At 40.2% G+C, this 24,694-nt stretch overlaps 1 protein-coding gene across 1 annotated transcript in view; it reads left to right on the top strand.

Annotated features, from left to right (window-relative positions):
• LOC119740712 (methyl-CpG-binding domain protein 2-like) overlaps positions 1 to 24,694 on the top strand; it is a 38,580-nt gene that overhangs the window by 4,316 nt on the left and 9,570 nt on the right. The window contains exons 2-6 of the mRNA XM_038216093.1: positions 141 to 298; positions 1,395 to 1,537; positions 3,176 to 3,266; positions 4,203 to 4,300; positions 24,043 to 24,205. Coding sequence (XP_038072021.1) covers positions 141 to 298; positions 1,395 to 1,537; positions 3,176 to 3,266; positions 4,203 to 4,300; positions 24,043 to 24,205 — 653 coding nt within the window. The remainder of the gene's footprint in view (positions 1 to 140; positions 299 to 1,394; positions 1,538 to 3,175; positions 3,267 to 4,202; positions 4,301 to 24,042; positions 24,206 to 24,694) is intronic.

Here is a 24,694-nt window from a genome sequence, read left to right as displayed (position 1 = left end):
AAGTACAGTATTAGTAATTCACCCCCTCCCCTCCCCCACCCAAAACAAAGATATCAAGGCATCTATATTTGTCAGACCAACTTTGCAGATGCAACACATACTTCAACCCAATTGACAAGAAACTTGATTTTATTATGCAGTCCGTGTGGGAGGAAGTTTCGCAGTAAGCCCCAACTTGCCAGGTTTCTTGGAGACGCCATTGATCTGACCTCCTTTGATTTCCGGACGGGCAAACTCTTAACGTCAGGAGTTCGGAAGAGCAAGAGGTTAAAAAACATCCATTATGACTACAACAAAGGTGAGCAAAAACCCACGATTTATAAAATGTGATGAAGTAGTTTTCAGACTTAAACTTAACCCTAACACAACTCAACCCATCAAACCCCAACAGCATGTATTGTTAGAATCTGTCAGGATGGGTACTAGTACCCCTAAACTGACAGTCTTTTACATTGGGTTGGTACACCTCCAGAATCAAAGTCAGAAATATGTGTGTGCAGTTTCCCAAGTGGTGTTGGAATTTGCCAGGATGGGTATGGTTCATGCTGGGGAGTTGGGGTTAAGGGCATTAATTTAAACAGTTAAAGATAATACACAACATTTGTAAACATCAACAAAAAAAACTACCAAATTGACTGTAAGTGAATAATAGTCTCAAGCATCCTGTGAAAGCATGGCACCTGGCGTGCTGTCATTTTCAAAAAAGTATAATACTTGTATCAATTTCCAATGATGGTCAGCCAACCATCGTTGTCAAAAACTGACTTTTTTCAAATACTGCCCCCAATGTACCAAATTTAGTTGTCCACACATGTTGTTTGCAATCAGTTACACATCCATGAATGGGTGCAAGCCAGATAGTCTGGTTCTCTGACTCGACAATATTTACTATAAAATACTAACCCTCATACATGTATATCTGTCCATTTCTGAAAGTTACAGCAAAAGCAAATGTTGTACATACCGTAGGCCTATTACCTTTAAAAAACAAAGGAATTGATCAGCTGAGAACTATTCCAGTAGTTTGAATAGACCAATTGCATCTGACATAACAGCTGAGGGCAGGTCTTTGTTCTTCTGTGACACACATGAGTACACATTGCTTTATTTTGTCACTGGATTAAGAGATGACCGTGCAAGCGGTTTATTACAAAGACAAGTTTACTTTTTGATCACAACGTTTCCCCGTTTCCTTAGCATTTTACACGAAATGGCAGTCCAAACCAATGATAAACGTTGTCTATGAGATGAGATAATGATATAATGTGCATTTCTTTATCACACCGTATTTTAAGATAAGTGCCTGTGCACTTACAAGTACCTATTGAAATACATACTTAACTCTTCTGCCGTTAAATTAATCAACATGAAACCTGTGACCATTCCTCTTCCAGGTACGCGGCACGACATCAGTTTGGTTCTCCCAATACGACAGACAGCGTCAATCTTTAAGCAGCCCGTCACACTGAAGACCAATCATACGACCAATCGTATCAAGGCTGACCCAAAACAGGACACCAAGGAAACACCTAGACAGGTACATGCAGTCCACTTGCTCCATCCGACAAAATCCCACAATCAGAGATGCCACTTTTCCGGTTTTATCCGGAATTCCGGTTGTTTTTTAAAATCTCACAAAATTCCGTTTTTTCCCCTTCTGGTGTCGATTGAAAAAAGAAACCGGAACAATATTGAGTGATTTTCAAAAAAAATCTGTTCTTTTTTCCGGCCGTCAAAAAGAAAAGCCTGGAAAAAGAGAAGAAAAATTGTGGAAATGCGTTGATTTTTACCTCGTAAGGGACTCAAGTTTAGTACATATCGGCCTACTTGCACACGCATGCACGGCACAATGTTGTTCGTTGAAGTAGTCTTAAAAAACCAAGTCTTTGTTGTTGCCGAGCCTGCATGCAATACAGGCGGCCAACGTAATTGCACGCAATATACAATGGCGCCTCGCGTGCATGCACAGCGTGCGGGTGTGTTGTGTGCTAAGCACACGTAGCATTCAGCCTGGAAATCAAGTCTATGATTTCAGATTTCGGTGGGAATATGTGAATACAAAAAATGTCTGGTACCAACCATGTTTTCGTCGCGCACATCGCGTAGTACAAAGGTCATGTACACCAACAGTGTTGTGGAATCGTGCATGTTTCGTGTAGAAAACGTTGGAAATTCGGATCGGGTAGGTGGAATAAATAATAGGAATATGAACAATTCAAAGTGATTGAACGAACCGACAGCTTAAAGGCAATAGAAGCAAAAATAAATGGAACTGGGCTTGGCTACAAGAGAAAGATGACAACGGGGACTTTGTCTTTGTGTCGGAGTGGCTTTTTCACACACAAAAGCTTTTGGGTTTTTTTAAGCAGCTGTTCAGGTTTTTTCAAGCAGACCCAGTTCCGGTTTTTTTTAAGCAGACCCTGTGACATCTCTGCATAATGAAACTCAATTTGTGAGATCAGGACTAGTTGAGCCGTGTAGTAGGTTCCATTTGAAAGATACTGTGAAACCTTCAACAAGCCCTGTTGGGCCCTGCTGTTTACTCCTCAACCACATTGGATTTGCAACACATGTATGTTAAACTACATGTATTTTAAAATGTAGTAGAACTCTGAGAACTGCCACAGAGAATTGGTTATGTTGACTTTAAACATTAGCCGGTTCTTTTTTTTTTTTTCTTGTTGAACATTTTTCTTTCTTTTTTATTTGTGTCTGAAGACTTGTATTTAGAATTTTTTGTAAAATAGGTTGAGGTACACGTCTATGACTTAGTTCACATATTTGATGCTAAATACATATCCCATACTCCTGCTCCTTACACTTCAAATCCTACTGGAGGTTTGGAAGGATTTTACAAGATTGTGGAAGGCCATGCCATTATTCATGGGACTTGATGCCTCTTGAAACGTTTAAATAAAAATTTGTGCCACTGGCGTCCTGTGCAGTTGTGGATTTTTTAAGGATTCACAAAAGTTCTCCGCAAAAGTAGAGTTCAGGGTTAAAGAAACCGTGCCAGCAACAACTTACAGGGTTCCCCCCCCCCCCCCCCCCCCCACCCCCAGGCTAAATAGCATGCAGTGGACAGATGGCCATCACTTAGTGCCCCTTTGTACATATGCAAGTACCCTAGATTTGTATGGCATATCATCTTTGATCCCTTGTCTTCCGTCTTCAGCTATTCTGGGAGAAGCGGCTGCAGGGCATGCATGCTTGCGACATCGAAGAAGAAATCCTACAATCCATGGAGCTACCAGAGGGGCTCTTTGGTAAGTCTGGATGTAAAAAAGATTGTCAGGACTTTTTTTAATTATTTCAAGATTATCTTTGACTTTTTTTCAAAGGCGGTACAGTGTAACTCACTTTTTTTCATCAAAACCTACAGTTGTCAAAGGGTCGAACAGAAGTAATGACTAAGTTAAAAGGATTTGCTTGCTTGTCTTAGGAGATTTCATAACCAATTTTTTATTGGTCTTGCGATATGCTCCCAAAAACTCTGTTATATAAACCCTGTGTTTGGACTCCCTGTTCATTTGTTGTTTCAAAGACAACATGTTTTTATACAAAACAAGTATAACTGATGGAGTCCTATTTACCAATATTAGTGTTTTGTTTTTGTTTATAAAAATGCAATAGCAAGCCCGTTTCAAATTCCTTTCTTCAAGAGAGCAGCATGTATCTTCCTTGGTTCAAAAAGAATGTCTGCTGTTGATAATTGCTCCAACAAGAGTACAAAAAACCAAATTTAGATCAAATGTGAGGCTGAAATCCATGTCTTTGATACACAGCGGGCACATACAAGTTTCCATGTCCAATACAGAAATCGCTTATTTAAGTTATTGGATTCATCTATAGGTATAACAGCAGCAGCAGCTGCAATTTGGTTCTCAATCAATCGCCTTTTCATGAAAAGCGTAAACTTTCAGGCTGAACCAAAGGAGATATAAACATACTTTGGTTTTGGCCCAAACTTAAAGGCACATACGATCATTTGCATTTATACCAAAAGTAACTTTCCGAATTAAGGAATCTGGTTTAAAGAATGGATTAACGATCGTACTGGTACTAAACACCCTGTAAAATTATTCCGTCTGGCTTGCTGTCATTTAACAGAAATCAAGAAACTTATGTAGATGATTTTGTTGGAAATAAAGAGACAGTTCCATGATTAGTTTCCTAATTTGTTTTGCAAAATCTCTTGACAGCTGTTGGTCCAGACATGTCGGAGGAAGGTCTTGTACAGAGTATAGCATCTAGCTTACATCTCAGTACTCAACCAATCATGGGCCAGACGGGATCACAGGTAAGCTTGGCCTCTATGCAGGAGCGACTGAGTGGGAGAGAGACTTGGTGTGATACTAGAGCAGATTTCATGGTGCTGCCTAACGTTTAGCAAAACATTGTGGTAACCCTGAGCGTATTTTTGGAAAAAATGCTGCATCCTGACGCCACTTTTTTCATTATATATTCTCTCATTGAAGGTCAGTCATTACAAAAATGTTGAAAAGACATGAATCTGGGACTGTAAAACATTTCCAATTTTGTTAGTAAATACTTTGAAAATATACAAACAAAGAAGTGGCGTCTGGATTCTACATGCTTGGACATGGTAGAACTGGTGTTTACATACACACCTAAGTAGACTGACTGATCTGTGCTTCCCAAGAGCATGCTGTTAATTTAGCCGAAATCCACACTCGATCGAAGGCATAATTAGAGACACAAACATACCCCTTTTCGGTAAACTTCCCTTCCTTGGATGTTTCAGAAGAGCATCTGGTTCGGATCAAGAGTTTTTTTAGGGGCACTGTCAACTACAGTGCACGAACGAGTCAGCAAGGCGGAATAAACTCCACCTCTTTATAGCCTGCTAGGTCTTACCTCTTTACACCAAATAGCTACACCAGTAATTTGAGGAACCAGCACCCGATTTCATCAAACTCTTCGTAACTTACGATGCATCGCAGTGATGCGATGCGTCGTATCTCTACGATGCGTCGCAGCTGCGATGCGTCCTGCGATCCATTTCACAAAACACGTCGTAAGTGCGACGCGTCGTAGGTGTATTTATAGCACAACTCAGTGACTGTTTTATGTATTTAGTCAGCGTACAGTAAATAGTCGTCTGATATTCAACAAAGAGTCGTTGGATCTCAGCTCGAAATTTGTTAAAACGTAAAACAAAATGGCGGCTGTGCGATGCAATTTTGAAGGAAAACAAACTCTCATTGGACTGTATAGCTACTTTGAAATTTCAATTCTAATATTCCGGTCTAATTCATAATTATTCAATGAATTTTCTATTTACAACTTTACACACATTGCCTCTGTATTATAATCTCGTTAATGTAATGTTTATGGCATAAAACTGGCTTAGAATTGACTCTTCTTATTTTGCGACGACCACTAGACACGTCTTAACTTGCGACGTGTTTTAAGCCGTTGTCAAGGAACTTACGACGCGTTCAACACATCGCAACTTTCTTGAAATGGAAGATACGACGCGTCGCGAGTTGCGACGTGTTACACGTCGTAACTCGAGTTGCGACGCGTCGCAGCGCTTCGTGAAATCGGGTGCAGGAAACTGAGCTACCCATTTACCCTGGTTAAAAGGGGGTCTACTAAACCATGGTCTGGTCTATGGTTTCATCTTCAACAGTCCAAGAATGATAATTGAAATTGAATGTGTATTGAAAATACACATACCATTAGCTTTGCGTGACAGGATTTAGTGTCTCCAATTCAGACAGAACCAATGTCATCCTGGAGTCTTTCAAGTAGGAGACTAAATTCATGAAGCCAGCTGTAGCCTGAAGCTGAAGAGATTTGTAAACCCCACAGATTATATAAAAAAAATTATTATTAATTATTATTAACAGTGGGCATGAATAAGTAAAGTGCAAGTGCCCATCACACTGGGAATCTTTGCTTCATCATGCAGGTGACTCAAAACCCACTTCCAGACCCGTTTATGTACAGACCACATTTCTGTGTTTCATTGGGTGCTTTTGAGTAGCTCACCCGGATCGACTCGGGTAAAGTCAGACGGGTTAGCCACGACAGCAGGGCTAATTGAAGGCTCAACCGCTGGCCATCATGATCCTCACGTGACGGCCATAGCCACGGCTGTAGCCACTGACAGAATGCCCGTTTCCTGCTGGGTCTCAGTTTGAGATTTACTGCTTTTCAGTCAATTGCAAAACTCAAAAAAAAAAGCAGGGCTGGAATTATAGCCTCAAAATAATTATGTTTAGACTTCAAATAAAGTTGCTTTTGGGCTCCACTGGAGATTTCCACTGTCCGGACGCCATATTTGTCCATTTCTTGGAATGAACAACACATGCGTGTGATGTATTTCCACCACTGACTCTGCTCCATGAGCAGGGTCTGTGGTGGCTAACCCAAGTGAGCCCTGAGAATGACGTCAGAGCCAATCGGACGGCACTTGGCTGACCCGTGTCGACCTGGGTGAGCTACTCGAATGCACCCAATACAATACTGCACTGTAGTATTAACACTAGGGTTGGCTATGCACACTCTGCAGTGTTATTGAACTTGTGACACAAAACCCTCACTCATTCACACATAGAGTTAATTAATTACATGTAGTTCCACCAGGATGGGACATCCCACTTTCGTGACCATATATTTGTTATAGCCCCCTCTGTTGGTCAAACCTGACCAGCCCACCAACCAGACTGCATTGAATAATGTAACACAGTAGCATTAAAGGGAATATACAACATTTGCAAACAGCAAAAAACAAAGCTACCAAATTATTATGAAATACCTGCATAGTTGGCCGGCTGGCGTTGGAAAAAAACTGGCTTTTTTCAAACACTGCCCCCAATTTATCAGATTTAGTGAGTCGACATTTTGTTTGCAATCGATTACACGCCTACATGTATGAACGGGTACAAGCCAGCTAGACTGGTTCCCTGACCTTACAATCCCCCGATGGCTATACAGTAAACTCCGGCTAAACCGACATCGTATAAACCGTCATATCGCTTAAATCAGCCATCTGACGAAAGCCCCGATTGTCTCTAATGCATTTCCATTGACATTTTCATTTCTAAGCCAGCCTTTGTACATGTAAGTCGCCATTTCGCCTATGTCGGCGTGTTACTTTTAGTCCCATTTCCTCAAAACCACAAAAAATCCTCTGTATAAGTCGGCATCGTGCTCTGCGTTTCATGCAAGAAGTGTCGAGTGAAAAGTCCCACACACTGCGGACTGACATCTGTTTATCAATGGCACGGCCCGTGATTGATGCATCGGCCAGCACGTGTACACTAATCGTAGGTGTACACTGTTTCATGCACAGTTTGTACATTGTGTGCATTGTTCGCTTACACGTGCGCGATCAAAAAGGGGTTTTCCCGATAGCATATCAATACCAGTACCCCTTCTCGACTGCACGCATGCGCTCTGTTCATTTTGGGGGTCCCCTTATTGTACCAGTAGCATGCACACATTTAATTCGTGGCTGTACACGTACGTACGTGCACAATGTACACTACATGTACATGGACCATCTGTTCCTTGCTCTATGCATGGACGTACAGTATGCAAGCGATCTGTATATCTTACCACTGTTAACGCTAGCCGGCCGCGCCGTTCTTGCTTCGTACGTACGTACGTACATGTACATGCATGACTTTCTGTGATCAATACCACAGCCTGTTTGTGATGATAAACATTGAGGATATATTTGCTGGAATCAACCATGGATGTAGAAATAAACCAGGGTAAATCAAAGCCTTTGAATTTTAGCCATGAATCTTGTTTGCATGATCCAGATACAGATGCGCTTAGGCCATTAATTCAATCTATTTTTTTCACTCCGTGATTCAATTTGTGTATTTGTGTAAGTCGGCAAAATGACGACTTGCAGCAGAAGCCGACATTCGCGTCAGTCGTCACAAATTCTCTGGTCCTGAGAGTGCCGTCTTAGCCGGAGTTTACTGTAAATTGCTCCGTTTCATCTTAAGTGGGGTAAGGGAACCAGACTACAAGAACATGATTGTTTTTCTTGGTTTTTCCACTATCTACGAACTCAAAACTTCAAACAAGTCAGTGTAACAATATTTGCTTTAACCCTAACCTCACCTAAAGCTACAAAATACTACCACATGTAGTAGTAAACTGTAGTATGCAGTACTTCAGCATATATACAAATGTAAGTGGGCATAGCACTCATAGTATTTTTTAGCTTTTGGGTACTGCATGTTTCTGTAGTACTATGTACTGGTAGTATGTGGTACATGTACCGGTACTTTACACCAAAGTAAGCTTATCCTAACCCCCCCCCCCCCCCAATCCATCCATTTACGTAGTTTTACATGAGCCGTACCGGTACGTCACAACTTCATAACCACAAATTTGGTATAGCCCCCTCTGTTGACCAAATCTGACCAGCCTGCAAACCAGACTGAATGAGACAATGTTACTAAGCCAAACCTGTACATGTACCGGTATGTGTTGATGACACTCGTCACTCGTGTTCATTTACTCATGAGTCCATTTTCTGTGTTTCTTTTATCCATGTGGTGTTGACAAAATTTTAATAACCACAAATGTGTTATAGCCCCCTCTGTTGGTCAAACCTGACCAGCTCGCTAACCTGACAATGTAACACTGTCAGTAGCACTATTAAAAGCCATGGCTGGCTCAGCTCACTCTGCATCGTGGCGCTAATCACATTTGACAAGCTCAGCTCCCAGCCTGATAATCCACTTAGAACCAGCTTGATTTGCTAGGGCCGCTACCTACAAACGACCAATATCAAATATTTGTGGCCAATTAACCGTGTCCCTTTTTGCAGTCTGTCTCGGGTTTGCGTGTACTTTGAGTAATCAGGTTAGGGAATCCAAAGACAACGCGGAATTTATTGCTCTTTATAATAAAAGTGGAAGCTGCGATCAAGGAAGAGAACATATAATATTGACATGGGGTTGTTTCAGTATCTGGTCTGCAGGCCGTAACTGTTTAAAGGTTATGTAGCTGTATGTATGCGCAGGGATAGACACAATGGATATGACCAGATGTTACTGTGTCATTGCACCTTGTGCCTTGCACTCATTTTTCATGTATGTGTGAAGTGAGGACTAAGGATGAGTCAAATGGGTTGATTAAAGAGTATTGTCAAAGTTGGAACACGCATGTCAACCAATTTTCTCATCAAAATTTATAATTTGGCACATTTAGACCGTTTCTTATAAATAGAACACTTGACTGAAAGCCAGGGCTAGATGCACGGTTAATCACAGCATATATGATGACATTTATTTTGGGATTAATTGACCGGTCTAAACGTGGAACAAGTCTTTTTGCAGTAGAAATGAAGGCAGAAAATCAGACTTCAAAAATATCAGTCACTGAAATTTAAAACAGAACTTTAAAAAAATTGAACATTGAGATCCACAATGCACTTCAAGTCTTCAGTGAAAAACCATGTCAGAAATATTGAATTACATTGTACAAGAAGAAATATCTTCTAGTAAAAGCAAATTCTAAAATTGTAATTAGAATGCAAACATTTGTGAAGGGGGTTAATCAAATTCTCCCAAACCTTAATTTGTTTTGCAATTGAAATGGAAGTCCTCTACAGGAAACAATTCTAAGAGCATCTCGCTTAATAAAATGCAGAAGGAAAAACCTTGGATACCTAGTCAAACCTCACTAAATAATTGAACATTTACACAAACCTCTGAAAAGCAAATGTAGCTTATATGATATGCGTACAAAAATGTGTAAGATGATATACCGGTGTGCATACTGAAAAAATGTGCTTCAGTCCTTATATTAAATGAACAGTGAAGACCCTTGCACAAGACTGTCATTCAAAATCATGGCTAAAATTGCTTAACGGAGTGATAGATTGATTAGAACAGGGACATCGTAATCCAAGATTAGAATGCCATCCAAATGCTTTTTTGTTCATTGGGTGAAATAGTGATGGCATCTCGTGCAGTTGAAGGAGTTTGGTACGGTTGATCACCTTGAAAGCCAGTTGGTACAAGAATAGGCCCCTATTACGTGTAGTTATTATTCTTCACAAGGATTCGCGTTTCTGAAAATTTATTTATACACTTGTGTGTGCTAAAATCATCTTAAAGATAATGTCAATCTGATTATTGCCCACGTAGTCATTTGCAATTACATGTGGGTAGAGATACTGGAAATTCCTCACCTGGTTTTAACAGCCTGCCAATTCCTGTTAACGAAATAAAAGGTATTTATCAATAGATCTTTAAGAAATGTATATTTTTAATATTTGTGGAATAATAAACATTTTCTTTTATTAATAGACAGACAAAATGGGAGCATACAGGTACATTGATACAACTACCGGTACAATGTGCTGACAATCTCAAATTTTAGAGTAAAGAAATAAATAGTGCAGTTTGGCCCAATTTATTTATATCAATCAAATGAAGTTCAGTCAGATTTAATTCAAAGAGTGTTAATTTTATTTGACGAATGCGAAGATATAACCAATGTTCAGTGTGTAGAACCCAAGATTTATTTCTGGAAATTGAAAAAATATACCAAGGATGTATTCTCAAAATACATGTACATTTTTGTACATGTAGGTGTATTTATTCTCGGGCCAAGAGGGTCTTTTGTCTGCAGCCCACAGCGTCAGCTATGAATCGGCTAGCCTAGTCGGGCACTACATTTTCATAATTCATGCAGCGTGCCTCACATCTCCACTGACTTTCTGCCCCTAGCAAGCAAAGCAAGGCGAGGCGAGGCAGACCGGCGAAGGCAGCCAGCTTCTCCTCAGCCTCCTCCCCCCAGTTTTATTAGTCATCCACTCGCCCTGTGTGCTCTCCTCTCTGAGCCCCCTGGAGAAGTAGTCAAGACGAGCCTCTCATCATGTCAGTATTTACTCAATGCTGGTCCAACAGTCTGGCGTATAGTAGGGCAAGCCCCACTGCGCTCTGGCCATATGAACAGCCGGCCGGTTATACTGACATTCCGTCGGGATCAGCATCCAGATATATACACAGAGCTGGAACCCGGAATTAACCCTGTCTTAAGTAGTGTTAATCCTTTCCAGAGCCAGACTATTTTGTCCCTGTCTGTAGTAGAATTAAAGGGGCTCTCCAGTAAGAATTTTTGTGTTGCTTGTCCACTTGACTTTTGTCTTCCATGTCGAATGTACATGTACATGTACCGCTGAGTTGTCTTACAGTCACAATGTGGACATGTGAACAAAAGATGCCCACATAATGCAGGTTGTGTTGACGTTATGTGGACTAAGCCGTGTCCACATAACGTTTCGCCCTCTTTGGAAAACAGGTGTAGAGGCATTTTCGGGTTAGGTTTATCTGTCGCAAAATGAAGAGAAACATTCAAGGAAATCAAAAAAAATTGGGGGTTAAAAGAGTTTTCACAGTTTAAATAAAGTTATTTTTGTACCGAGTTTTCTTAACTACATGAAAACAAAGGAATGTCCACAAAGCGTATGTAAAACAAACATGGGTGGGAAATCTATGTGTATTGAGAGTTTTTGAAGTAAGCATATTCAAACACGCATGTCCTTTTAATATGGTTGGCCTATCTATTATTTACATGCAAAACAGTAAATCTGAAATATTGTAATTAATACTGATGCAGCATACATATTAAGCACAGTGTGCCATTAGAGTGCATCAAGACTTAGGCCTCAATCATTTAATTAGGCTCGTGCAGTATTGGATTTTGAGGGACCTTGGTTTAATTCGTATGTAAATGAATTTGTTCTCATCACCTGGAATAATTTGTGATGCACTGTGTGATGGTTCCTGTCACAAATTGGACTTGAGCATCCGTAGCATGTATTCCAGAGTAGTCATCGTCCAGTTCTGTGATTGGAATGATAAATATACTCAGGAGAGCCGATCAACTTGAGGTTGTGCAAAAGTGAATTGGCTTATAAGCAGTCGGTCAAGCAGGTCTTATGTACTATCAGATTCATGGAAAGGTGTAGATTTCCTTCCGCAATCTGATTGAGTTATTTATAAAAACTCAGCTCTTAGGCTATTCCTTTCCCTCTATAGTACATTTTTTTTTCAATTTGGGTAACCCAGTGGCGGGCCCAGAGATTTCTGAAGGGGTTGGTTGGGGTGTTGAACTTGAAGTCCAAGATTTTTCAAGGACAGGGTGGATGAAGCGCTGCAGTCAATGCATAAAATTACTAAAGTATTGAGCAAAGACAAATATTCAGGGAACTTAAGGAAATTCCAGATTTGTTTCCATTCTGGGCAATTCCTGCATTATGAAAGCTGGTGTAATACCCATGACAGAGCCAATTAACCATGATACATGTATCTAATTAATGATTCAGAGAAACGATCCACAAACCCTGGTCTGTAATCTCCTTGACCATTACTACATGTAGATGATGGATGTACATGTATAAGACTTGACAAATACATTTTTTTGCACCAAGAAAGTTCGGATTTCTCTTCAATGAACACTTCTTGTAGACAGTAGTACCCTGCTACCCTTTTAAGAAGCCTTAGGGTAACAGACCTCAGATGTCTGTCTAGCCATAAAATAGTCAACCAGTAATTGGGGATACATACCTTAAAAAAAAAAACTATGTAGCCAAAAATAAAAAAAGAAACGTAATTAAATTCCAAGACAACCTCCAAACATGATTGTAGGTTTCTTTTCTGATTTTTCTTTATTTAGTTAGTAATGCAAGCACATTTTGGTGTTTTATGGTAGTGCTGTTTATCTACCAGTACCGGTAGGCCTAAATAATGCATGAAAACTGAATAGAGGTTTTGGATATTAATGTTATTTTTTACCTTTTGAAGCAAAGGTCTTTGGCTATTTATAGTTCACGAAGAGCCACTATTAAAGTGCGCTCCATACATATCATCAGTGGATGATGCCCCACAATATTTTTTATTTATTTTGACCCACACAAAATGTTACCTCTTGCGCCTCTGGAATGTTGTCGATATCATTAATCAACGATTAAAACTGTTATCAACCCAAAAATCATAACAATTTTTGTTAAGGTTGGCAGTCAAATGTACCATAAATAATGACTCATAGTACATAAATTGGGATTTTTGTCATTTTCTAATGGAACAGTCTCTCTAAACAGAGACCCTGAAATAATGAGAAAAATAATCCCCTTGGCAATTTTTTTTCCTAGGCTGTCAACTCATATTTTGATAATTTCCAATTTCAACACATCACGCCCACTTCAAGATAAGACGAAATATCACAACTGTCATTTTGCATCTTGTCACAATAAACACCAGCTTTCCCGCCACTGTAAATATCTGCCCACACACAGGTCATAGGTCGGGCTGATGTAGCACTACTTTCCATGACCTCTGACCTACTGTGACACCAGTGCACATTCCTGTCAGGTCAGCGCAGTGAGTTGACTTGATCAATCTCATGAGACTGCCCCACCTTAGTGAGATTTTCCCCTCTAAAGTTTTCTGACCTTGATTTCAGTGCAACTAGTTAGTTGATATTACAGGTAGAAATTGCTCTTGGTCAAATGTAATTCCTGTAAAATGCTCTTAAAGTTTATAGAGGAATAGGCCTACTCTGCGTGCGGCAAAACTTGTGCTTGTAGTTGTCTTTATCCAAGAATTGTTCGTGTCCCATTTCACTTATGAATGTTGGCTTATTGTATAAATTAAAGGAGGTTTCAGTCCCCATTACCCCTCCCCTCCGTCTCCACACCACCCCCCCCCCCTAAAAAATATCCCATCAAACAAAATAAACATTCATGTTTTTTTTGTGAACAAAATCTGAAAGTGCATCATAATGTGGCTGATTCAGGGAATGAGTAAGATACAGGAAAGAAATGTACAGCAAAGTGGATACTTGTTTTTGATTAGAAAAGATACTGTTATCTTCTGCATGTATATAGCTTCAGTTTCAAGAAACACATGTACATGTACATGGCATGGCACATTTTCTAGTTCCATTTTAATGTACACACGATTCAGTCACATACTGTGAATACATCAGAAAATTTACTGGAAAGTAATACATATGTAAATACATGTATAAGAATGTCTGTGGCAGGGTACAAATATTCCTGTTGTAACTTGGGTATTGGCTAACTGGCTTTATGAATTAAGTGAAGTGCGTAACCCCGGCTTAATATAAACAGACAATCAAGCCGCTAAATTAATCCAGGAAGGTACTTAAACCCGCGCGTGTTGTCATCATTCAGAGACAGTAGGCACCAATTGCATAGCGCCGCTCGGTTACTCACGCTGCGATTATGCTCGCCGCGTACTACGCTGTTTGCTCCCCCACTGCTGAGGCATTAGTCATTAATCGACACACATCGTGCGTCAAACGGGAAAATTAAATCCATGAATCATTGACACAGGAATGCTGCTTTTTGGGGGGGGGGGGGGAGGGGGGCTTTTTTTTTTTAAGGACTGAATATTGCGGTGTGTAAGAGCATCTTGGAGGTTGGAGTTTGAGAAAGAGAAAAAGAAAGAGCAGATCATTTTTTTAAGCCATGACTCACGATCCACTTTTTTTCAAATCATGTTAAAGTGTTTGTCATGGTGGTGCCACTGAGGATGAAGAGCAACTGAGAGCCCATGTGTGAATTGGCAGCGGCATTGGATGAATGGAGCAGATTTGTCTTGTCATTCTTTGTCATACTGAAAAGATGAATCATAGAGATTGTTGAGGATAGGCAATGTGTATTCCTTTTGAACTGAATTCAGTTTTGAGCGAATGGCAAGAACAAATCAACAATTGCAGATGGACGTTTCCTTGGACGTGGATGCATATATGAAACCGGAAGGTTTTAGCCAGCGGGTGTCAGCCAGCAGGGGTCTGGGTTTCTTGTTGATACCCTGTATGTCAATCCCGTCTCCTTTAAATGCAGATGCATCCAAAAGGATAACATTTTAGCAATTTGAACACTTTTTTTTCAATTCAAGGCAAAATTTTTGGCCCTCGGTTTTCATTAATAAAAGCCTGTTACCAGATCTACATAGATGAGTGATAGAAAAATGTGAGTTCGGAACAGAACAAAAGCAATTGCAGTTGTCATGTCGTGAAAATTAGTTGACCGACATAAATGGCCCCACTCAACAAGCACAGGAAGGGCTGGGCACTAGGCGCGGTCTTACCGACGCGCCACGCCTGGTTACTGACCTCGCAAGATACGCCAACCTGCTGTTCCAAAATTGCATTGAACTCCTAAACAGAAAATAACAGTACTCAGCAAACGTTTGCCCTGAACGAAATTGAGCGGAGTACCAGTCACCGGCAGTAACACATTCTATGACTTGGAAAGCTGGTCACCCATTTTCGCTAAGCACATATTTTCTGGGCTAAGCAAGTGCCTGACCCAGCTGGTCCGTGAAAATATGCCAATCATGTCTGTCTGGCCCCTCTAACAATTCCCACCTCAAAAAGGAAAGGCTGGGCTTGTCATGATATTAGCCTGTCTGGCAACCAGATCACAGGGGATTTGTCTCCGTGTCTGGGAGCAAATCCCACCGTCCCCCTCCCCCCCCCCCCTCCTCCTTGTTGCAACGCAAGACTGGCACACGTTTTGCATTCCCCTCTTCACAACAGGGATTCAGAGTTAGAAACTAATGTGCATAGTCCGAGCAAAATCACAACGCATGATCAGACATTGGCGAAATAAAAGAAATGATTGCAATGTTATTGTAAATTTTTAAGAATATTTGACGGTAAGGTCAGGAAATTGGAATGATTGTGTCAAGTGACTTCATCGAATTCTCATTCTTGTGAGCTGTTTTGAAGGCAGAGTTTCAAATATTACATCTACAATGTCTGTCAGTCTACACACATGTCATCCGAAACCCCAACAGGAGGTGTGAATTTGTGAAAGAGGCAGGTTCCCTTTACCCTACTGTAATATTATATCTGGAAATGGGTGCTTTGCCAGTTTCTTGCCTGTGAGGAGCCAGACCATATTCCGCCATAGGGTGATAAAGATCTATTGAAGGGCGATGAAATACCCCCGATGTGTTAATGCATTCAGAAAGTCTAATTGCAAGACGTGAGGCTGAAACCTAGCTAGTCCTGGCCACACCATAATTTTGTCACTTTCCGGAATATGCCTGAGGCAGTGAGCTATAAATAGGGCCCATTATGGAATGCTTGGTCTCCTGTGTGCAACTGTGTCTTCTTTATTTCTACATTTAGATTAATTATAAGAGTTCGTTATCAATCTGAAAATACCACCTGGAAACATGGTTTTATGCTTTTAAATATTATTCTAGATGGAGATTTCTTTTACATTCACAATTATGTTTTGTATAATAAAGCTAAACAAAATGGATCCAAGACATTAACACCTCCAGTTGCTCAAAATCTACCAGGAGGGTTTTTCAAAGGATTTTGCAGGATTGAGATCCCGACTTAATATCCCTTGATAGTTAGTGAGCCACAATTGGTTTCCTGCAGAGAAATGGATTTTGGAGGATTCGGGAATATTCCTACATATGGGCTCCGTGCACAAGCACCCCCTCAACAGTTACATTGGGAGAGTTGGGAGAGACCTGAGGGACATTCAAACGCATTGCCAACGGCGCCTGATACTGGCACAAAGACACCAAGAGTTTGTGCACATTCGCAATAACATAAGTCATGCGAAATTCAGGCAATACACGCATGGGATATGCACACAGTGAAAGTGGACGCAAAGGAAAAGCGCCATCTACCTTTGGTGCACGAGCCCGTTGCGAAAAATGGCTACTATTGGGTCAATAACGAACTACATGTAGGACAACTTCCAACCTTGTCAGTTTCCACAGTTATCCAGGCATAACCGATATCAGGCTTCTTGATTCATGCAGCAGATGTTGGAGCCAGCAGTTTGGAAGATTATAGTTTGGAAGGTGTGATGCAATCAAGCTAAATAAGTCATTTGTCGGGAATTTTTATGTGGAGATACAGGCCAAAATAAGGCCACTTCATCACATCACTTCATCACATCTCTTGGTGTTCTGACTTCCATAATTTTAATAGTAATAATAATAAAGTATTTATAAAGCGCTTTCACAAGATAGATCAAAGCGCTGTACAACTACAAGAGAGGACTAGGATGTTATGAATAAGAAACTTTTAAGACGTTTCTTAAAAATGGTGAGAGATGGGGCGTCCCTGATGTTGATGGGAACAGTGTTCCATAATTTGGGGCCTGCTACCGGTATTGAAAAAGATTTGTCCCCAAGGGATTTTGAACCTGTAGGAATAGAGAGAAGTTTATCGTTGGAAGATCTTAATCCCGGTCTGCCTGGTTGATACAAAGTGAGTAAGTCACACAAGTAAGGAGGAGCAATACCATGTAGGCACTTGTAAACCATCAAAAGAACTTTGAATGCTATACGCTGCTGGATGGGTAACCAGTGAAGATTGGTGATGAGAGGAGTAGCATCTGAGATGAGCCGAGCATCACGGTTTGGGATTTGTTGTAGTCTACCGGGTATTTTTTTTTTTTAAATTGTAAACTAAAGATGGTATCAGCATGCGGTTTTCACAGCAGTAATGCTGAGATTGTGCTGTTTTAAAATCTGTAATAAATACATTTTTGACCAGGGTCGACAAACGACTCATGTAGCTTGATCGCATCACATGTGCTCACTGCTAGCTTGCAGGTACATGTATGGTGTATCCATAATCCAAATCATGAACCTACCCTTTTAGACTCCCTCTCCCCTCCCCCCTCCCCTCCCCCACCCCATAACCCTGCCCCTTTAATACCATGATCATGACCACTCCTTAGTCACTCACTACACAGCATGACGCAGGGGACGTCAGTGTCACCTCTTGTCTTTTCTGTATTCATCATGATACCTGATGCCTCAGTACCCCGCACAAACACCATGACAGTTACCACCCATCTCCAGGGACACATCTCAAACAAACAATTTTCCCCCCTTTTTTTTAACTGAACCGAATATTATGCATGAGTCACTTGTAATTACACCTACTTGAGGAATGTATTAAAGACATTTGTGCATGTTTGTGCAGAGGCTGCTGCTGTGAAGCCAGCTTGCGGACTCCTGCGGAGGAGACGAGCCTGTGGTATAATGCAATTAGTAGGCCGGTCTGCAGCAGTCAAATACTGTTCCCTGGTATTAGCTGAACCAGTCCCTAAGGTCTCATTACGTTCATCGGTTGCTTTGCAGAGAGCTGATTGCATTGCGGTACATGTATGCACCACACGCTGATTTTTATCTAATGCATTTAAAGAAATGTACATATTTGGATACTGTCGGGTGAACACCAAGATGAGTCAATTTGATTGACAACGTACGATGTACTTTACAGTTTAATTTACATCCTGATGAGGAAACATGATAAGCCGATTTTTATGACGAATGCCCCATTTTTGTGTTGTCATTCACAAGACTATAATGTCAAAATGAAGATTTGTACGTATGTGTTCAGAAATGGAAAGAAACATGCCAACCAAGACTTAATGTGGGACAACATGTGTGTAAATGTGAAACTTTCTTTGAATATTTCTGTTTCTGTTAAAGAGTGACTCACTAAATTTCTTTAAGTGGCTTTGTGAAATCTCAGTGAAAGTAAACTCTGTAGCATAAACTAGAAGCAGGTAGTCAGCATCCACATCATTCTTGCTAACAAGTTTTCTAAGTGAGCGCTGTGGAGGGAACATTGAGGGGTTTTTTTCGTTCGGCGTTGGACTGACTCACCACGCCCACTCACCAGCTGCCTGATGCAACTAGAGTTTAACATGAAGGAATAAACAATGTTAGATTTCTTGGGTGTTGTAATATCAGGTTCACAGTGCACATTGTTAACCTGTACCGGTAGTTTTTCTCTTTCCAGGAGAAATATATTGGCTCTATGAACAGATGGCTGGTTTTCCCCAACAATTTGCATCTTAGAACCATGCCACCCAAGACAATGTACCGGTACACTAGAGGTTCGCATTTGTTGAGTTACAAACGCAGAGTGGTCTAGCAGACAGCCTTTTCACAAGATGACGTCGTTACACTGTTTTTTGTGTCTGACATTCCTCACTAAACACTTTCCTAATTTGTATGTGTGCAGTAAAATGCTTCCGCTTTTGAGTTATATTCGGTTTTTATTGCACTTCCGGTAACACCGGAAGTGAAGGTCAAGCGGTTTTGTGTCCGGGGAGAAGAAATGTTCTTACGGCATAGTGTACAACCTCACGAAAAAATGAACACGAAACTCTATTTAGTTCAAAAGATATAGCGCAAACTACTTTGTCAAAATTTGCCCTTAACTCGCTTGTAATTTGATACCTGATGACATCATGATGACGTTACAAAATTTGTAACATCTTCATAACATGGTACAAGTTCACACTATGTTTTATGATCATACCATAAACCATTCGGAAGAAATTTTGTTATTTTTTTATTTCAAGCTAACGTCTTCATTTTGAATTCACCTAACTTTGACCTTCCGGTAGCCCCGGAAGGAAAGGTCAAACAACTTTGACTTTAAAATCAAAAATGTTTATCAAGGTATTGTCTATTAGATCGCAAAGTATAAACGTGATCGTTTATTTTGTTTATGAGTTATAATTGATGGAAAATTGTCATATTTTGACCAAAAATTGCTTGTAACTTGACACCCGATGACGTCATCGTGACGTCAGAGTAATATGCACCACTCGGGATGAGGGTCGAGATATGTTGAAAGTTACAAGTTCATACCATATACCGTTTAGGAGAAAACCCGCGGAGAAGTATTGTCCGGAAAAAGAAAGAAAGAAAGAAAGACCCAAACAAAGAAGATTTATGAGAACAATTCTAGACAGTGGTCGGGTTGTGCCCGACCACTCAACAAGGATTGTCCAAGAAGAAAACCACAGTAATTCAGTGAAATATTCTGAGTAACTTTCCACGAGTAATTTTGTTGAAATCTGTAGTTAGTCCTTTCCTTTAGCTTGTATTGCATTTGGTTGCCTCCTAGTTTCTTGTGAAAATTGTGTTGTATGATTCAGCCGTTTATAAATGCGGAAGTTGCCAACACATTTACTCATCTTAGGTAACACACATGTACATTGTATGTAGACTGTAGATCATACCCATTCAAATGTCAAGTACATGTACAATGATCTATTTCCAGAGCCAACATTTCTTAGTAGAAATGAAAAATTCCACGGTATACCTAATAGTAACAACCAAGTTTCCATTGAAAACATTGACTCCTATCGTACTTTCATGGTATTTGTCACATACTCTTGTCTCGTCCACCTTTTTAATCAAAACCGACCAACTTGAATGCGTCCAAACATTTTTTTTCTTTGAATGTATGTACGTGTAAGTGCAACATCCCACTTTCAAATGTCACTAACTCTGTCTAAAATGTCAAATTAAAACTGAACGTCGGCTCCAGTCAATAATGCGCAAGTCTTTAATATCATTAGTGCAGTTTCCATCCTGGCCGTAAGTCACTTACAAGTATTTGCCACCGCAAATTTCCCCCCTCGTATTAAAAAAAATCCCTGACAAACTTGATTGCTTTGAAACCGCTTGCCGATGAAGCCAGCTCACTCTAAATCCCATTTGGGATTAATTGTGTGCCGAGCGTAAATGCGGGTTGCTAATATTTATACAATTACCGGGTACTGATTTAAGTAACGCTTGTACTTAACGATGTCGCGGTAATTATGCAAAGGAGTGCGATGAAGTGAGTATATTATCTATGGATTGCAAGGGTATTTGTGACATCCTAGGTTTGCTTACTGCACTGACTGTCAATGTCAAACACCTCCAGTCCAAGCATGCTTAAATCAAATTGAGAAGGGAATTTGAAACTGTCAAAAACAGTCACTTGATTGATTTTGACAGCTGCGATGGCATATAGCTGAATTTGCCAGTCAGAAAGGGGGGTTAAATTCAATTTATTTATCAACCACCTACAGTCAAAGCATAGCTGTATCAAGTGACAACAGTCACAGCCAGTCAATCCTACGGTACTTTATGTAGTCTGGGAGCTTTTAACTTTTTTTAACAGTCACTTGATTGATTTTGACTAAAAGGACTGCTTCACACAGAATGTATGTTTGCTTTGAGGGTTGATATTGATATCAGCAAAAAGGTGCTTAGGACAATGAAGTTTTACTAAATTGATGCTTGAAGAAACAGTTTGTAATGAGATGCAGTTAGAGAAGACTTTGGGTGATCTTCAAGATCAGTATCCCTCACAATCATTATCTATCATGAAGACCTCCTTCAGTGTCAGGGCAACCTATTGTTAAGATAACCTGTCATAGGATAGGTCCTCTGTGCAATAGTGAGCACCTTGTTTTGGCCATTGAAGGGGACCTTGTGTGTGTACAGTAAGCAGATACATATTTTCCTCTTTGACAAAGTTCCTCAGAGAACTTGTGTTCAATAGTTTCAATGGAATCACTGCAAAACATTTTGGTTCTCGGACTCTTCTTTTCCTTTAATTAAATTAAAATAATCCCAACGATAAATTTGGAGAACAAAAAAAGTCTGTGAAAAATGGGCACAGGTGGATTTTGAACCGAAGATCTTGCGATCCATAATTTATCTCACTATCTTTAAAATGATGTAATTAATGTAAGTAGTTGACTATTAAAGTAACAATGGTGTTACAATGTATGTCATTGTTCTTTACTCATGAATAAACATAACTTTCCTATCAAAACAGGGGTTCTCTGAGAGACGTTGTCTAAGAAGGAAATATTGATCTGCACACAGTGATCAAGTGCCCGGATTTGTATTGGCTTGATCCTTAGGCACCTAGAATGTAGATGCCAGAATTTGTTTTTGCCTCATATCTGGCACGTACTAGCTTGACGAAAGTTCTCCATATGTGCTAATAAACGATGACACTGTGTAGCCATAACTTTAGAGCATAGATATCTTAGTGGGTTCAAGGACCCACATGCATGATAATATGCCAGACTTGGCAAGGATCGGGAGTCTGGATCTCTAGGATCTACTTTTGTTTCAAAGATCCTTCCTGCATCCTCCAGAATTTCCTCTGTTTAAGAAACCTGATGGCACGTTTCTTTAACATAAACATTGAAGGTCATCCAGCCCCATGGACCCTTTTACGGACAGATCGTAAGAGTGCTGTGAAGGCATGCTGTGTATAGCATCCTGGGAAAGTTTGCGCTACGAGGATTGTGTGCAGCGCAAACTGTCCCACAATGCATTGTGACATACCTTCACTGCACATTTCCTGTCTGGCGGCTATCCATAAAGGGTCTTTGTGAAACAATGCGTGTACTACTGGTTGGGCTCTATTGTTACTCCCTTATCCTACAGAATCCTGCAAAATTGCTTGGAGGATTATGAAGGATTGGGGAAGGTTAGGGTTTTAAGAGTCACTGTAACTGGGAAAGAGTCCTTACTTGGGTCTCTTGTGCACAGTCAAAGACTGTACCGGTACATAAAGAACCAAACTTACAAATGTAAAGGTAAAACACAATATTTGCTTACATCAAAAAAACAAAACTACCAAATTATTATGAAGTACCTCACTTAAAGTGAATAATAGTCTCAAGCATTCTGTGATATCATGGCACCTGGTGTGCTGTCATTTTCAAGAAAAGTGGGATTTTTGTATCAATTTCCAACGAGGGTCGGCCAATCATCTTTGGAAAAAAAAAAGATTTTTTTTTTCTCAAATACTGCTCCCAATTTGTTAAATTTAGTTAATCCACATTTTGTTTGCAATTGGAGACACATCCGTGAACGGGTGCAAGCCAGCTAGTCTGGTTCCCTGGCGTGAAAATTCCCTGACGTCTATAAATTGCTCCATTTCGTCTGAAGTAGGGTCAGGGAATCAGACTACAAGGAAAAAATTCTTGGTTTTCATAGAATTTATGAACACAAAACTTTAAACAGGCCACTTTAACAATATTTGCTATCAAATAGTGAACCTTAAATCTATCCATTTCTGAAAATTACAGCAAAAAGCAAATGTTGCACAATTTTTTTTGTGTGAATTCAAAAAGAAAATGAAAATTGAAGGCCTCTTTCGGAAATGAATTTGAAGAGGTTTTAACCAGAACAGAACTGCCATGGCATGTTGCCTTTAAGTCTCACATTAACGCAGTATTAGTTGCCACATCCTGTCCTACATCCAGAATATGTACTCTTCCTGAAATGATCCCTGGGTGAGAAGTGTTAGTTAGACACTGTTAGTGTCACTGCCATGGAAACCATATCCAGCTTTTTCTTGTTTTGTTTTTATATATTTTTTCTGTTCGGAGAAAAAACTGACGTGCAGGCAGTGACCTGAGGTTGAGCTGGACTGGTGTAAAATTGCAGAGCTCCGGTTCATGCCCTCTGGTTTGATGTCAATATCGTCTTAGATTTCCTTGGCTAGATTTTTATTTGATCATTAATTTGGATGACGTCTATAATTACAATTGTTTTGGGGAGGATTAGGGAATGTTCCCAGCAAAAATGACAGGTGCTTTTGATGTAACCCTCCCTGTCTGGCTGACACATTCAGCTACATTCAGGGGTACATTATCACAGCAGTCAAAATCAATTAAGTGACTTATAATTAATAGTTAATTTGAAATGGCCATGCTTTGACTGTAGGTAGGCCTAATTGATATGCCAGCTGTACTTTCCAGTTCTGGTACCTCTTTCGTCTGTTGATGGAATTTGACTGGTCATAGTGTTTACTAGTCTGTAATGGATGGCAGAGAAAGTGGAAGAAAATGTTTACTGTGAAAGAAATTTTTGACTGTCTGTGACTGATCAAAATCAATTAATTACCGGTTATTACATGCAATAATGTATAATTGACCACTTTAGGACTACATTGGAGACGTAAGAATTGAAGGTTTGCATGGTGGGAAGTCTACAGATGTACGGTTAGCGGTAGCACCATGTAATCAAATCTTTTGTGTGCCAGTGTGTGGTTCTGAAAAGAATCAGTTGTGTACCAGTAGCACAATGTTTCGGAATGAGTGCCTGTCTTCTTGACATTTGATACACGTACATTGCATACCATCCATGTACCCACACTATGTTTGCGTTGCATTAAACCTTTGTGTTGTTGAATTCTCAGCATCAGATTGAGAAGAACCCAGGCGTGTACCTGAATACAGAGCAGCCTCCTTGTATGAAGTTCCTGGTGACGGAGGCCGACATCAAGAAGCAAGAGGAGCGTGTCCGGGAGGTGAGGCAGAGACTGCGCAAGGTGCTGGAGGGAGATCTCAAACAGATACAAGGTACTGCAGGCTCCTAGATAAGTGGCTATGGACTACACCAGTGTTTATGGAATTCATATTTTAAAATCTTATGATTTAAAGTTGCATTCCCCTTGATCTTCAACAAATTCAACACTTTTTCCCTTTTTTTTTTTTTTTTTTGAACTCTGCAACCCTCTGAAAAAGGGTTTTTGTTTTAGGCACAAACAGATCCACTTTGCGAGCAAAATACTGGCTCTTGGTCTGAACATTATCGACAATGGAATTATTGTCTGGCAGCCAATATTTGTAAAAGTCAAAATTCAGTAACTAAGGCCAAAAAAAAAAAAAATACTCGGTCTCTGGTCAGACCACAGTTCCGGAATTGATGCGACGACACTGCTCTTTTTTTTTTTTTAAGCTTGGATTGTACAGACAAGGTGGGGTACTATTTTGCTTTTTTGGGTGTCCTCATGTACATTGGTGTCCTGCATAATTTGCCTTAGTGCCCTCAATCATTTACCTTGGTGC

Source organism: Patiria miniata, unplaced genomic scaffold (genome assembly GCF_015706575.1).
Source record: "Patiria miniata isolate m_02_andy unplaced genomic scaffold, ASM1570657v1 HiC_scaffold_5, whole genome shotgun sequence".
Lineage (NCBI taxonomy): Eukaryota > Metazoa > Echinodermata > Asteroidea > Valvatida > Asterinidae > Patiria > Patiria miniata.
The sequence above is the reverse complement of the archived record's forward strand: the minus strand, read 5'-3'. Positions and strand labels throughout refer to the sequence as shown.